We start from the raw sequence: 17,373 nt of genomic DNA, 5'->3' as shown, positions 1-17,373 counted from the left end.
GCACACTTAAACGTATAAATCCACAGACTGTGGATAGACTAAATCGCTATTATAAGGTCCTTCAAAGCTCAGATTCTCTCTCCAGCAGCAGAAGATCATGTGAAATATAGGAAGGTATCAATATAAAACTGAGATTATAAACCTAACAAACACCCCTCAGCACCCCATCAAGGTGTAATGTTTATATTACATTACATTCTTCATTTCAACTCTTCAGGAACATCTGTGAAGTTTATACAGCCACAAGAGCAAATTTAGTTGGAGACCAAGACCAAGCAGTTATTTACAAAAGGAGGAATTTAAAGTTTGTCATGGTTCATGACCTGAGTAGACAACTTGAGGCATACACTTCTCGTTTTTTCATTCTAACTTCTGAGAAACTGTTTCCTATTGAGGATATAAACCTCTCCTGCAAGGAAACATGCCAACTCACATGATCAGATACATGACTGTACAGTCATGTTCATAAAAGCACACTATCTTCAACAGGGCAAAAGCAAAATACTGCAAATTAGGGATGTTAGATATCGGTTAACTGAATAATTGTGTAACAGCATCAAATTTTAATGGTTACACGGTTATTTGATAGCCCCGCGGGGCACAGGGTTGGCAGCCAGTGTGCTCCCGGCCACCCTGCACTGCTGCTTCTGTATTAGAGACAGAAGTGCAGGACAGCAGCAACCTCTGTCCATGGGGGGCTGGAGCTCCCCACAGACAGAGGCTGCTCTGGAATCCCACAGAGAAGCCTCTGTCCACAACGGGCCTGGGTCAGTCACGAACAGAGGCTGCTCTGTGGCAGCTTCCCCTGGCCGCCCCTCCCCCACATAGGTGAGGAGGTGAAGGCAGCTCCGCAGAGCCGGTGCACGTGGGGACGGGCTTTTAAACTGGCTCCCTCTGAGCACCGGCTCCTGCCTGCCTGCCCCCCACACTGCCTCTGTGGGAGGCTACGGGAGGGGGAGAGGGGCAGGCAGCTCCACTGAGCCAGATACCCATGCATATAGGCTCCCACCTACCTCCCCCCCACATACATTGGTGCATCTAAAAGAGGCAGAAGCGTGCTGAGGCAAGCGTCTCCATGGGAGCTGATATGCATGGGCAGACGGCTTGAAAGCTAGCTTCCCGCTTGTACCATCTCCCGCCTGCTCCCCTCACCCTCTGCACTGCTGCCTCTCTATCGGGGAGGGGGAGCAAACAGCTCCGTGGGATCCAGTGCTTGTGGGATGCTGGCTTAAACCACCCCCTTTTTTGTTCCCCCTTCTGAGGCCTGCATCACATAAAACCGCACCAAGATTAGTGCTGATGGTTCTAAAGCACAGATAGGATGGACACCCTTGTTTCAGATGAAGTGGGTTTTACTCACAAAAGCTCTCGATATTATATATTTTTGTTAGTCTCTAAGGTGCCCCAGGGCTACCCTTGTTTCTCTAATTTGCTTTTATATTCAGCAACACCCATCTCTGAAGCAACAGGCAAAATTATGTGGTAAGCTTCCCCCATTAAGTACCATAAAGCTAGGAATGTGTTCTTCGGTGGCTTTCAAATTTAGCCCTTCTGTAAAGTTTCTCATGCCAGATCCTCATTTCACAAAAATTATTGGTTTCCTATTGCTTTAGAGTTTTTGCTATATACAGACACGGATTGTCTGATACTCTGCAAAACTTTGGGTTGTACAGTAACTGGCAGTAGACCAGCAATTATGGCAGCACTGTTCTGCTGCAGAAAGAGAAGCAGCTTGCAGATCAAAGGAGCAGGCTGCCATCTCATCCCCTCTGAGATGCACATGCTCAGAATGTCTCTCAAGAAAGGTGGTTCAATAGGAAAGCAGCATCCCCTGTTGTCATTATGGAGAGTTTAAATAAAATGGGGGTATCTAAGGAACATCAACTAAAGGATCCTGGAGACACCAGCAGCATTTCAGAAGCTTCTGAGAATGAAATTCAAATCTCACTTCAGTAAAGAGTTGCAAATGCAAATTTATGTTAATAAAATATTCCCATTTATAATTCTCTGTTCCATTTTTCTGGGAACCATCATCATACCACCCAAACTGACTTAAGTAGTCATTATAGTTGCTACATATGCAACTCTATCACAGAGGAAACTGCGGGCTGAGCTACATTGCAGATTCAACTAAAAATGTACTTATTAGGGCTGTCAATTAATGATAGTTAACTCATGTGATTAACTAAAAAAAAAAATTACCCATGATGAATCACAGTTTTAATCCCACTGTTAAACAACAGAATGCCAATTCAAATTTATTACATATTTTTGGATTTTCTACTTTTCAAATATATTTATTTTAATTACAACACAGAATGCAACAAGTACAGTGCTCGCCTTATATTATTATTACAAATATTTGCACAGCAAAAATGATAAACAGAAGGAAATATTTTTCGATTCATGTCATTCAAGTATTGTACTGCAATCGCTTTATTGTGGAAGTGAAACTTACAAATGGAGAGGATTTTTTTTGTTATATAACAGCACTCAAAAACCAAAAAAAAATGGTGATACTTGAGCTTATAAAGCCCCTCGATCCTTCTTGTTCAGCCCAAGTGTTTTTTTTTTGTTTGTTTTTTGTTTTGTTTTTTACAGTTACAGGAGACAATGGTGCCCACTTCTTATTTAAAGTATCACTTGAAAGTGAGAACAAGTATTCACGTGGCCCTTTTGTAGCCAGCACGGCAAGGTACTCATATGCAAGATATACTAAACATTTTGTATGACCATTCATGCTTGGCCACCATTCCAGAGGACATGTGTCCATAAAAAAAAATTAAATTTCTGACAACTCTTTGGGGGAGAATTGTATGTCTTCTGCTCAGTTTTACCTGCTTTCTGCCATGTGTGTCATATAATAGCAGTCTCACATGATGACCTAGCACATGTTGTTCATTTTAAGAACACTTTCATTGTGAATTTGACACAATGCAAAGAAGATACCAATGGGAGATTTCTAAAGATAGCTACAGCAATACTCAACTCAAGTTTAACGATCTGAAGTGCTTTCCAACATCTGAGAGGAACCAGGTGTGGAGCATGTTTTCAGAAGTCTTAAGAGAGCCACACTCCAATATGGTATCTACAGAACCCAAGCCACCAAAAAAGAAAAAAAAAAAAATCAACCTTCTGCTAGTGACATCTGACTCAGATGATGAACATGCGTCTGTCTGCACTGTTTTTGGATCATTATCGAGAAGAATCTGTCATCAGCACATCCTCTGTAATGGTTGTTGAAGCATGAAAGGACAACTGAATCTTTAGTGGCTGACATCACAAGATGCACATCAGTGCCATGCGAGCACCTGGTCTCACATTCAGGTGACATTGTTAACAAGAAGCAGGCAGTATTATCACCTGCAAATGTAAATAGGCTTGTTTGTCTGAGCAACTGGATGAACAAGTAGGACTGAATGGACTTGTAGGCTCTGAAGTTTTACCTTATTTTGGTTTTGCATGTGCTTTTTATATACCTAATTCTACATTTGTAAGTTCAACTTTCATGACAAAGATTGCTATACAGCACTTGTAGTGGGGGAACTGAAAAATACCATTTCTTTAGTTTTTTTTACAATGAAGCTATTTGTAACAAAAAATAAATAAATAAAATGAGCACTGTACACTTTACATTGTGTTGTAATTGAAATCAATGTATTTGAAAATGTAGAAGAAATTTACAAATATTTAAATGTTATTCTATTATTAACCACGTGATAAATCACAATTAATAACTCTAGTACTTACTAAGCATGTTAAGAGGTGGATAACTGACTAATTGTGTAGTCGATACAATTTGTATCGACTATATGATTAGTCAATAAGGGAAGGTGTTTGTCCTGGCTCGTGTTGGTCCAGGAGCTACCCCACTGCAGCTCTGCAGTTTAAATGTAGTAGGAGACGGGCACGCAGGCAGCCCAGCTCTTACTACATTAAAATGCAGCGCCGCAGCAGTCCCAGACCGGCATGATCCGGGACTGAGCCAGGCTTGCTGGTCCTGGCTCACACTGGATTCATCAGCCCTTGCCTGCAAGAGGTCCCAATGGGGAGCTGGGACCCTCCATGGACAGGGGCTGCTGCCGGCGCAGCCTCAGCCCACCGCGGGAAGAAGCTACTTTGTGGCAGCCTCCCCTACACAGCCACCCCTCGCTGCTGCCCGATAGAGGCAGCGGGGGGGGGGGGGTAGGGGGAGGCGGCAACGCAGAGACAGTGCTGGGGGGAACCAGCTTTTAATAGGCAGAAAGTGGGGGGGCAAACAAGTACTTGACTCAATTACTGGCTTGCACCCCTAGTACTTATGTGCCTGGGTGGCAGTTAGGGTTGCCAGGTGTCGAGTATTTACCCGGACAGTCCAGTATTTTCGCCTCCTGTCCGGTAAAAAAAATTTCAGCGAATGCTGGACACCTAAAATGTCCGGTATTTTCTGATTTTTTCCCCAGCCATAAGGCAAAAATGCCGGGCTCCTGGCAACCTTACAAACACTCAACACCCGGCCGCCCCCTTTCCCCCCCCCCCCCCCGGCTCCCAACACCCCCAGACCCCATGCTTACCTGGTTCTGCAAGGCTGCTGGCACAAAATGGCTGCCGACTAAGGGGGAAGCAATGCTTTTTTATTTCAACCCTGGTTTATTTTAATTTTTTTTTCCCCTTAAAAAGCCTTGGAGTCTTTTTTTTCCTTTTGCTCAACAACTTTGGTCTCCCCTCCCCCCCTTTTTGTATTTCAACAGAATTTTTTCCCTGTGTGGTTTCGGGGGGGGGGGGCATTTTTGTTTTGACCATTTGGCATCCCTAGTGGCAGTTCAAAGCCAATATAAAGCTTCTGTTTGCACTAGAACAGCTTATTCCTGCTTGAAACCAGGATAAATGGTGTCCATGTAAGTTGTGTCCTAAAGCAGTGGTTTTTCAAAGGTGGGTCATGGGCCCACCTGGGTAGGCTGCTGGCAGGTCTGTGACCTTTATCTAAGTGTCACACAGAGCCCACCACTAATCATCTAGTCTACTGAGAGGAAGGAGGGCCACTCCTACAGCCCCGCTCACTAGTCCTGGTTGCCCATCACTGAGGTACACCTATAGCTATAGCCATAGAGTCCTCCCAGTGTAGAAAAGGCCTATGAAACAACTTCTCATACAACCTGCTCATCTCTCCTTGCAGGCAGGCAGGCAGGCAGGCAGGCAGCTGACTCCTGTACTAGCCAAAGATTCTGTGTGGGCTGGGATCACCTTGGTCTCTTACCTGACCCTCGCCTCTTCATTTTTCTTCAGTTCTGCATCCCGTTCAAGCACCTTCATTATTGCTTCTTGTTCCTCCTCTGTTAGGAAGCTTAGGTCAATCATCTTGCTACCAGATTTAAAGGAAGCTTAGCGAATCCTAACAAGTCCTTTTGGGGGCTGGTGTTGGAGTCAATGCTAAAGGTGCAAAAATACAGAAATCCCCGATCTGTGGAATTCAAAAAGCACTCCAACCGTTGTGTTGAGTTACAGTCAATGGGATAAAAAGCCCTGAACTTTTTTTTCTTGTAGGAGAAAGTACTTCTCTGGGTCAGAGACTCTCACAATAGAGGGCTGCATTCCTGATTATTCAGATCACAAGCATGTTCAGTGGAGGTGCCAGTCTCTCAGCTCTGCTTCCTATAGTAACAGTTCATCGACCAAGCGTATGCTGTTAACCAGTGTAGAGCAGTTGTAGTCAGAGATCACCTACAAAAGAGACAAGGAAGAATAAGCTCTAGCATTATGGAGCAGGGTTGTCAGGCTTTTTTTTTGAAGCTCATCACAAGATCTCTAGTCTGACCCTCCCCTTCCTCCTCCCCCCCCCCCCCAAAAAAAACAACCACCACAAAAAAGCAAAAAGCCAACACCACCCACTTCAAGTCAAACCTGTTTTGCAAGCTTAACACCAAATGGTCATTAAAACATATTTCTGGCCAATGCCATAACTTACATATCAGAAGATAGAGAATAAGTTCCAACAGGATGTTAAATTTTCAAAGGAAGAGAACTGAAAATAAAATGATTTAAAGAAACAAAACCACCACCACAACACTGTAGCTGACTTATGTGTGTGGTGTTGTGGTTACTTTCCTGTGAAGAATGGACTGGGAATCAGAAATAGTGTCCAGTTTCAGTCTTCCTACATGATCTTGAACAAGCCAGCTCACTGCTCTATGCTTCAGTTTCCCCCCATGTAAAATAAATATATGTACCAGGAGATTTGAATAGCGATTCACCAAAGATTCTCAGATGAAATGTGTTAACAGACAGATGAAAGGTGTGAACAGACTGGGCAGACAGAACAATATTGCCAACTCCAAACATTCAAATATTGTTAGTCCAGGACCCAAATATCAGGAGGTGCTTAAAAATACATATATAGTTGAGGGATCCCTTTTATTTACTTTCTAGTTTTAGAACCTCAGATACCCTAGGGTAATATTTCCAGGTCCTTCTCTGCAGCTAGGAGGTGTTAAACAAAAACAACAAAAACACTCACAATGCTTTTGTGTTTTAAATGAAATCCGAGATTCATGACTCCAGGAAAATCTGTGACTTTAAGAAAGAAACATCTGAAGAAGTGGGTCTGCCCCACAAAAGCTCATCAGCTAATAAACTATCTTGTTAGTCTTTAAAGTGCTACATATTTTTTTCTTTTTGTTTTACCAATCCTCATGATGATATTCTGAGTTGGCAACAGCAAACTTACTCTTTTTATTACTTATAATAGAATAGCCTCAAAGAGCCTTAGTCTTCAAGTAGGACCCTGTTGCAGTAAATACTGTGCACACAGACTTAGAAGACTGTCCCTGGAAGCGAAGTAGCAGGGGAGAGTCCACGACATTACCATGGTCAGAGAGAGACAGTTTGCTCCCATTTACACTATGACTTTTAGACATAACTTTTTGTTGTGTTTATAGAGCAGTGGTTCCCAACCCTTTTTATACTGTGGTTTGGGAAACCCATTCACAAACTTTTGGTGGACTGGTAACATTTTATTTGCATATTCATTATGAAAACAAATATGCAAATGTGCAAATAAAATGTTACTGATCCGCCAAAATGTGCCGTTGCAAACATTCCAGGTACAGCTCTGGCAGCTGCCCACCACATGGCGGTCCCGAGATCTGATGACGCATGAAATATTGGCCTCTAATGCAGACTGCTGTTCCCATTATCTCTAACATACTCACGTAATAATGACAGAAAAATAAAATAAATCTCTTCCTTAGCTTGCTGTAATTAGTATTCTGGGCTGAAGGGTGTGAGGGGAGAGAAAGGCAGGTTCTGACCCTCATGCTGAGGACTCAGGCAAGCTGAAAACAGAAGGGATGGAGGGGAAAGCTGGAGATAGATAGGATCGATCTCGCTCTCTCTCATCCCAATAGCTAAGATCTGGAGAGATTTGCTCTTTGGAGCGTCCGTCAGGCAAGCAGGTGGCATGAGCTGCAGGATGGCAGGACTGCATGTTGAGTGCCATGTACTTTATGGGATTGTGGGGGGGGGGGGGGGGGTTCCAATAAGGCCTTTTACAGTTGATGCCCTCTCCGCTGCGGGTGGCTCCTTCTGCCAGGTCAAGGCAATACGCCCAAGCTGCTCAGCCGACTGTTCCCCACCTCGCCCCGCCGGCTGTACAGATGCTGCCCTTGCCCTTTCTGCTGGGGGCAGCCAGCTTCCCTGCAGGACCAAGGGGCATCTTAGGATAGCAACAAACGCTCAGCTGGTATCTGCTGGCGCCACACCGACTGACACCAGTGGTGGGGACCTGGCCTGCTAGTGTTAATGGGAAAGCGCTGTGGAGGAGGAGAAGGGGGACGTGCCAGTGAGGCAGCTGGCTCTCTGGAGGGGATCAAGGCCTCTCAGGGCAGTAGGGTAGAGGCAAGTGGGTTTAGCCCATGTTCTGCCCCTGCAAGAGCCGAGAGGGGACCCCAAAATGGTCCAGATGATCCTGATTAGCTTGAAGACCCCAGCTCTTAGCAAATACCTCTCTCTTGTCCCGCAGCCTGTGTCTGTCTCTGGACTTGGCGGACAGACGGGCAGCGTGGCCTGGGGGTGGCAGAGGCTGGGAGGCCCGAGGCCTGAGCTGAGCTCATTCTGTGTTCTTGGGCCAGTGGCATGATCCTGCAGAGCCTCTGCCGCCCCATCAGCAAGGAGGGATGAATGAGCTCATGTCTATATAGTATGCGCCCGCTGACCAGCCGGCCGAAGGCTCCTTCTGAACAGCTCCCTAACCAGGGATTTTTTTTACCCCACTGAAGGAGAAGCTGAGGGTCCATTGTGGGTGAGCCCTTTAATTCCCCTTTTCAATGCTTCCCCCCCACCCCACTACCCTACTGTCTCCGTGCTCACCTCTCCATCCTCATTCACCACTCCGCTGCTGGCAAGCCCCAACTGCCCCCATCCCCTCCCCTCACCCAAATGAGCTGCACAGCCATGCCTCCACCAGGCCTTAACCTCGCAAGACTGAGGAGCTAATGGAGATCATCCACGCTGCTCACCACCCAGGAAGCCAGACCCTCTCCTGGCTGGGTGCAGGGGGCTCCTGGGAGAGGCCAAGCTGCCAGGTGCACCCTCCCCCCCCCCCCAAAGGACAGCACAGCCAGGCCTTGTCAGACAGCTGCTGAAGCTGGCTGTTTGTGGTGGCAGCTGCCGCAGGCTGACAGCCAGCAGTTCACAGCTTGGCACCAGTCTGCGGGCCGGCGGTTGGAAACCATTGTAATAGAGCGCCACACAATGGATCCTAGATGCGACCACGATACAAGTAATAAGTGTTATAACTAGGACATGGGACCCTATGTTATAACAGGTACCATCGATACAGCTGTAGGATAGATGAATCTTACCATCTTGATAGCCCTATTTCTAAAATGGAAATACTGCAACTTATCAACCTCACAGGGACATGGTACGAATAGGCTAGCACTTGCATGGTGCTTTGCAGATGTACAGTGCTATATAGACACCAAATATGAAGAACTGGTGTGAGAATTAAAGAGTGAGGCACCATATCAGCACTAATTTGATAGTAGCAACAGTTTCTATAGGATTTTACTTTATATATTCTGTTAATTTTTTGTTTTGTTTTTAAATTAAAGTCAGCTTTCCAGATTTCAATGAGATGGCAATAGCTTGACAAGAGTGTTAACTCCCCAGCTTCTCTCCAAGGCTATGATCAAAATCTTGCCATTTAATATGTATAGACTACCAAATGACTTTAGTGCAAGTTCTGATTGAACAACAGAGTCAGGTCCCAGGTTTGCCAAACCTAAATTCCTTCCAGTAAACGCCTTCTGCTGCGTATGCAAGCTACTGCTCTCAGCCAGATGGTATCAGAACGGCTCATCTACGGGAGCATATTCTGCTAGTAACTATTCTTTGTGCTCCAGTGGTAGTGGCCTGTGTTTCCAGAGCAGGGCCATCCAAGTTCTGCTCCTTCTACCACCATAGAGTGTGGCATGCCATAATACAGGATATCCTAGCCTTTTCACGGATGTCTTGCTTCCTGTGGAACAATATTGTATTTTTACTATTAATACTAAAATATGACCAAAGAGAGGCACTGCCTCCCCCCTTCCATTACTAGAAAGGGCATATGGAATTTAAAAAAAAAAAAAAAAGCAAAAATATAAACACTGGAGTGGTCACTCACAACTCATTATGCAGAATCAGGGGTGTATGGTTCTGCAGGAGCACACTATTTTAATCCCATTTCACTTGATTCAAAAAGCAGTTAGAAGTCTTGAATGTTGCTTTGTTTCTGTTCTCTTGAATCAAGGCTCCAGCCCATAGACCAGAGAGAGCCAAGACAGACAGAGGGCAAATGAAGAACAGCTTCTTTGCAGGATAATTCCTGTCACCTGACAGTAAAACTAGCTGGACACACAACTCGGGAAGGAATGAAGACAGAGGGAAAAAAAGGAGCACTGGTAGAGAGCATACTCCCCAGCTACTACAGGTCATGCTAGAGTGAAAAGTAGTTTGAGATGGGGAAACCAACGAACCAGTGAAAACTTCATATTACTCATACATAAAAGTCTCAAACTATTGGGAGATAAGTGAATTTGCCTCCCCCTCTTGGGCCAGCTGCCTTTATTAGAGGACTTTCAGAACAACATTATCAGTTTTTTTGTCTCTCCTTATACTTAGGCACTAAAAATCTCGCTACATCTGTGACTGTATGATTAGATGTAGTCATGTGACTGATCCATCAAGTTGCTCACTTTGACAACCTAATCTAAAAACCGCTGAAACAAGCGATTAGAGCAAGATAATCATGTTGGCATTACACAACAGGAAAACTTGAGCTCAACTGATAACTGTCCTTATTTTTAATAGGCGAAAGACACCTGCAGATAAGCTAATGCCTGTTTGCATTTCAGGAAGTGACATCATGGGATAACTTATTTATCCTCTTTTAATGAATTTTATATACATCTTGCTCTGTTTACAATTTTTCTGAACAGAGAGCCTTGCAAAAAAAGCCTGAAATCCCATAAAAATCTTTTAATGTCACCAGGAATAAAGTTCAGACATTAGAATTTGGGCATCAACTGTGTTGGCAATGCTCTAAGGCTAAAGTGTCCAATTCAATCGTCCAGCACAGTAAAAGATTTTGCAGTACTAGTCAGATTAAAGCCTGTCTCTCCACTCCCCAACTTCAAACACATAGTACTGAAGCAAACAGGTGGAGACTCAGTCTAAATTCTTTGAATTCCAAAGCAAGGTGTCATTTTTTCCATTTTTCTAATAATAATTCCACTTTAATTATTCCACAATGAACAATCTAGAGAAGCTTTAGGCAGCCATGCATGGCCCTTCTATATTCTGTTTGAAAAGCTCTGACCCAGATTCTTCAAAAAACATCATCTGGATCTCCATTTCCAAGTAAATTCCAGGTCACAGATACTTACAGCTCCACCTACAGATCTCAACATAGAGGATTTATAGCCCAATTCGAATAATGCTTTCCTCCAGTCACTTGGAAGGAACAATCATCTCGTTTATTAAAAAAGCATCTATATTAGCAGCTCTGACAGTCACAGGTGAAGTGTATCCAACATAAGCAGCCCTGGTCAGCATCTGTTGTGTTAATGTCTAAGGTCCTTGATTTAGTTGCAGATGTACAGCTGCCCACACAAAAACTAAATTATGTGGACAGAAACCTCAGACAACTCTGAACTGGAATTATCAAGTAATTTTTCTACTTGCCTTAGGCTTACCAAGATTTATGTTGCCATAAAAGGCCATTCCAGGAGAAATACAAGAGGAACGGGAAGAAGTTTTACGTTAATTCTTATTTTTGATTTAAAGGATTTAAGTATAAAAAGATGGGCAGAGACTACTTTACTAAACAGGTGGGACTTGTTCATCTCTCTCATGAGATTGTTGTTAAAGTCGTAGGAACCAAAACCTCAAATCTCCCTATTAAGGCCTGAATCTCTACACAGCCCTGCTCAACAGCTAGACTAGAGTGCACAAACCTGGCTCTGGACAGTGTCTAGGAGAAGATTCTTTCTGCTCTGCAGTTAGATCTGAGATTATCATTCCTCTTTCCTTCAGGAGATTTCTACCAAATGATAGTGAGCGCCTCTTTTTAAAAAACTCTCACACAAGACCACCACTCCTGGAAAGATACGTACACTCTCTTTCTTCAAGAATGTGGCTCCAGGACTGAGTATTAGATGGATTGAGATAGTGTGTAATTGTGCATACCATTTGCTGCTTGCTAGGGGCGGATGAGAGTGCCGCGGGGCCCAGGGCAGCGAACTTTTGCGGGGCCCCTCCTTTGACACGGCGCATACGCCGTGGCGCCACAGCGCATGCGCGGGGCCCGGGGCAGCCGCCCCGCTCTCCCTGCCCTAAATCCGCCGCTGCTGCTTGCATTAGCCAGACTAGCTGATTCTTCTCCAAATCTCATAGGAGAAATTTTTTTAAAAGAATGCTACTTTGCTGATATATGACCCTCATCTTGCATTCAGTTTTACCTGATGTTTTGTTTACTTAGAATCTGTTCCTACTCCCACTCAAATGAATGACAAAAAAAACCTGCCTAGGCTTAAATGGTGCAGAATCCTTCAGTGCACTGTAGACCTGGTCTACACTATAAGATAAGGCTGAATTTAGTAAGGTTGATTTTCTAGCACACACTTTTGTAAAATCGAAGGTGCATGTCCCCACTGTGTGCAAGAATTTGATATAGTGTGCCCCCAGTAAGGTGGCTACTGTTGACTTTGATAGTGATGCACTGTGGGTAACTATCCCACAGTTCCTCTCGCCCCTTTGAATTTTGGAGGCTTATGCTCCCAGTACCCGATGGGACTAAAACAGTACAGCGATGGTTCTGGGTACATGTCATCAGTGTCCTATAACGGACTCACCTTCGCCTTCCACCCTTTGCTTGAAAGCAATCTTCTCGCACCCTTTTTAGCCTGGTTATCCATGCAGATACCATAGCAAGACCTGAATGGAACCAATTCAGCAGCAAAGTGCTATGGCAGTCATAGCAAACATCTTGCACCTTATATTGCAGTATGTTCAGAGCGTATCCAAGGTCCACTGGAACAAGAAAAATCTCAGGAAACCATGAACATACTCTTCTGCAAAGTACTTTTGCAGAGTGAATTGCAAATGCCACCATCATTTGATCCTCTGGACACAATGCAACGCCAGTTCTGGTGCCGTGAGACAAGCACAGACTGGTGGGGCCACATAGTCATGCAGCTATGGGACAATTAGCAGTGGTTGCAAATCTTTTGCAAGCATAAGGCCACTTCCATGGAAGTTTGCGAATTGTTTTCCCCCCACCCTGAAGCGCAGCAATACTAAAACAAGACCCACTCTGACAACTGAGAAGCGAGTGGCTACAGCCCTGTGGAAGCTTGCAACACCAGACAGCTACCAGTCAGCTTGGAATCAATACAGAGTAGGGAAACCTACAGTGGGGGCTGCTGTGTTCCAAGTAGCCAAGGCAATCAATACACTTCTGCTACAAAGAGCAGGCATTCTGGGAAATGTGCAGGACATAGAAGATGGCTTTGCTGTGATGGGGCTCCCTAACTGTGGCGGGGCAATAGATGGAAGAGATACATTGTGGAGCATAGACTAATCTCTTAGCATAAATGAAGGTCTGTCCCAAGATGACAGGGATGTGTCATGTAAAAGACCACAGTTATGCTTTTAAGCATCCACTATGCAGGAGGTACACCACAGAGACCTTAAAGGAACAGCTGGACTCTGGTGTCAGGCATAGAATATTAGAACTGGAAGGGATCTTAAGAGGTCATCACGTCCAGTCCCCTGCCAGGATGAAGCATCTATCAGGGATGGTCTAGAAGGTGTCAATCCAACCTGCTCTCAAATATCTCCAGTGATGGAGATTATGGAATCTCCCTAGGGAATTTATTCCAGCATTTAACCACTATGACAGTTAGGAAATTTTCCCTAATGCCCAACCTAAACCTCTCTTGCTGCAATTTAAGTCCATTGTTTCTTGGAGAACAATTTCCCCCCCTCCTCCTTGAAACGCCCCTTTAGATACTTGAAAACAGCTATAATGTCCCCTCTCCGTCTTCTCTTTTCCAAACTAAACAAGACCAATTCTTTCAGTCTTCCCTCACAGGTCATGTTTTCTAGACCTTTAATCATGTTTGTTGCTCTTCCCTGGACCCTCTCCAATTTCTCACATCTTTCTTGAAATGTGGTGCCCAGAACTAGACACAATATTCCAATTGAGGCCTCATCAGTGCAGAATAGAGCAGAAGAATAACTTATTGGATCTTGCTCACCACACTCCTGTTAATGCATCCCAGAATCATGGTTGGTTTTTTTGCAACAGTGTCACACTGTTGACACATATTTAGCTTGTGGTCCACTATGACCTCTAAATCCCTTTCTGAAGTACTCCTTCCTAGACAGCTGCTTCCCATTCTGTATGTGTGAAACTACTTGTTCCTTCCTAAGTGGAATACTTTGCATTTGTCCTTATTAAACCTCATCCTGTTCACCTCAGACCATTTCTCCACTTTATCCAGATCATCTTGAATTATGACCCTATCCTCCAAAGCACTTGCAACCACTCCCCTCTTGATATCATCTGCAAACTCAATAATTGTACTTTCTATGCCAGTATCTAAATCATTGATGAAGAGATTGAACAGAACCAGTCCCAAAACAAACCTCTGTGGAACCCTACTTGTTATGATCTTCCAGCACGACTGAGGAGTGTCTTGGGAGGTATCCATGGATTGGCTTTGGATAATGGTCGGGTCCCCGACTAGAATCCCACGTAGCCAAAGCAGCATATTGGGGCACTGTCCCAAATCATCTGTTTGCCTCCTTTGTTTTCTGGTTTACCTCTCTGATCTCCTTTATTTTCACATGGCACTGCTGGGCATTCCTGTGTAAGGGGACTGTTAGCCCCTTACTAAAACTCTGTGGGAGTTTTTGGTTCGCCAGCTCCCAGTATCAAAAGGGGAAGGGTCCATGAGACTGACAGACCCCAGAGACAATGGAAAGCAGCCAACACTCCAGCTCAGCCTGATTGACAGGTTGGACAGGCCAGTGAGGAAAGCAAGAGGCCAGGCCCCGTCCTCCCTGTGAGCTGGGATTGTTCTGGGTCTCTCTGAGCAAGGAGAGAACTGAGAGACAGCTAAGAGCAGTGCAAGCTGTGTGGAGAAATCCTGCAGCAACAGAGCCAGGCACACACAGCCCAAGGAGTGCAGACCTTGTGTTAAGCAGCAGACTGGCAGTGCTCAGAGAAGCCAAAAGGGACAATGCAGTGCAAGGAGCTGGAGACTGGCAAAGCAGCACAGCCTACAGCTGGGTGTGGTGAGCAGCTGGGACCAGCAAAGTGCGGGGAGAGGCTCTGAGCAGGGAGATATCACCAGCCAAGAGGCCCAGCAGGCCAGACTGGGAGAGGGGTCTGGCCACTTAGAGCTTGAGGCTGTGTGGTCACTGCCAGAGCAAGCGTGTCCAGCCTGCAGCCCCTCTGCAGCACATTCAGGGCCTCTAAGGGGCCTATAAGGAAGAGACTGTGAACTGTCCTTACACTCTGCAGACTGCTGTTTTGATGTCCCCGTGCTACAGAGCAGGGCTGTGTGTTCTCATTTAACCATTCTTAGCACCTCAGAGTGGGGACACCCTAACTCCTGCCCCTAGTGACTACAAGGTAGGGGATTAAGCCCCAGGAAACCTGGGCCCAGCCTTGTTGGGGTTTCAAGGACTCTGCTACTCAGGAGAGTGGAGGGGGAGCCCTCAGGATCAGGGAAGCTGTGGGGTAAAGGAAGTGGGAGTGGGGACTCAGATCCTTTTGCTGGTCCATTTCACGGGGGTGGTATAGAAGCCAGGAAAGTTCTCTACAATAGCGGGACCATTCCCCCGCTTACACCTGGCATATCCTCTCTGCCATGCCCTTTGCCATCTTGGTATAGAGATGAGTGTTTCAGTTCTGCCTGAACAGATTCCTTTCCCTACAGAGCAATGAGGTCCAAGCTCTCTTACATGCTCTAAGCTCATGCTTGTTTGTGACCCTTGGCATTCATGGCCAAGTGTGCTGCTGCTATGTGCTGCCTTCTCTGAGGTCTGCTCACCATGCTGGCCACATAGGAAATGAAATTCAGATTTTGCCAGGGCTTTTCCTAGGCACCTGGAGAACAGCAGAGTTGAAAGTCCTGGACAGAGCGGTCACACTGGGCACTGAGACATTTCCTGGAGGCCAAGAATATGTACTATTACAGCTCTGTCTGCACTACCCTAAAGCCAACCATGCAAGGACGAATTTATTGTTACTCATAAAAAGCAGGAAATATCAAAATAGACTTTAATGGCCCTTAAAGGTGACAGAACAGGCTTAGTGGTATGAATTCACTGTTTAGGGGGGAAAAAATTGACCTAATTTGGTTAAGTTCAACCAAAACTCCTAGTGTAGACCAGGCCTCAGTGACTTATCACTTGGCTTGGCAATGAGAAGTGTGATGCCTCACATAAGAAATGGGCAAGGGAAATTATTCAAGGAATTAGATACCTGAGTCACTGAATAAGTAGTTAAGTGGTTGTAATTAGTTTCTCTGAACACCAGAAAGGTATAAATCCTGAATTACATTTGCCATAATAGCAAGTCAGTAGCTCACTGGACACATACTGATTACAAGCAACAAAGTAGAGCATATTACAGATGTCATTTCCTAGAGTCAGCAAAGAACACCTGGCTGCTTACACAGGAAAAAAAAGTGAGCCCATTCAGTGCAAGTTGGAACAAGGCTAATTTGCTGCAGAAACACCCTGCCTCCAACAACATTTAATACAGGAGTAAAAAGGTGAGGCAGTTGGCTTAGATTTATATCAAGTTCCATAATTTAAAGCCAGGTTTCCAAAGACAGTAAGATTTTGACATATCTGCATTTCAAATCATGCAACAAAAAAAAATTCACAAAATACTTCTCCTACACACATTAGTCTGCCATGTCATAAATTCTGAAAGAGGGTAAGCTTTAAAAAAAAAAAAAAAAAAAAAAAAAAAAAAGAGGCAGTCATAGCTATTTAACATGGCCAAAAGAATTAAAAGTTTGACAATTTTTTTTATTTTAATCCCCTGCCACCCATGTTTATAATGATTAATTGATTAAGCTTCACTTAATCAATACCTGATTGACTCAAAAAAGAAAAACCCAACATTTAAAAGTCTTATGCAAATGACAGGAACAACTCATTCATGATGCAAAACTTGACTCTTAAAAAAAATGCAGGCACTTCCGTAATAGGTACAGCTATTGCATGGTTTTTTTGGTTTTGGTGTTTTGTTTTGCCCACTCCATCTCTGTATTTCATGAATACCAAAAAATGCTACATGACAGTGAAAGAGTATCACAATTACACACTGAGTGCTGGAGTTTTGGGTACATCACACAGTTAGACTAACAAAACATATAGATGGTATCATGAGCTTTTGTGGGCACAGCCCACTTCTTCAGTGGAACTCCATAACTCAAAATTATGAGTTTTACTATATTTGAGTTTTTTCTTACAGCTCTAGTTTCTGGAGGCTTGTGATTATGGGAATTTTTTCGAAATTAAAAAAAAATGTTTCTATCTTATATGGTTACATGCATAGAGTACCTGAAGATGTCCACTAGGTATGATTTTTTTTTAAATTCTCAAACCAGAAATTAAATAAAATCCAGTACATATTTTCAGAAGTTTGACTTAAATATCCATTAATTTCAATGGGGGGGGGGGGGAGGAGGAAGGATGGGCACTAACATGATTTTTTAGTGCTTTGGGGCTGACAGTACTATGGACTATGTTGCCCAAAACTTAATTATGCCTTTTAATTCTTCATCCATGGCTTTAAACTGGTTCCAAACATCATAATCAAGTTAATCC

The 17,373-nt window shown here is 44.3% G+C and overlaps 1 protein-coding gene across 6 annotated transcripts in view; it reads right to left on the bottom strand.

Moving 5' to 3' along the window:
* Positions 1 to 17,373, bottom strand: part of SYTL2 (synaptotagmin like 2) — a 91,579-nt gene that overhangs the window by 59,221 nt on the left and 14,985 nt on the right. For all 6 annotated transcript variants that reach the window (XM_075919419.2, XM_075919415.2, XM_075919420.2 and 3 more), the window contains one exon: positions 5,237 to 5,700. In XM_075919419.2, the coding sequence (XP_075775534.1) occupies positions 5,237 to 5,337 (101 nt within the window). In that variant the 5' untranslated portion in view covers positions 5,338 to 5,700. The remainder of the gene's footprint in view (positions 1 to 5,236; positions 5,701 to 17,373) is intronic.

This window comes from Pelodiscus sinensis, chromosome 1, assembly GCF_052426305.1.
Source record: "Pelodiscus sinensis isolate ZL-2025 chromosome 1, ASM5242630v1, whole genome shotgun sequence".
In the NCBI taxonomy this organism is placed as follows: domain Eukaryota; kingdom Metazoa; phylum Chordata; order Testudines; family Trionychidae; genus Pelodiscus; species Pelodiscus sinensis.
This window is presented reverse-complemented; position numbering and strand designations above follow the sequence as displayed.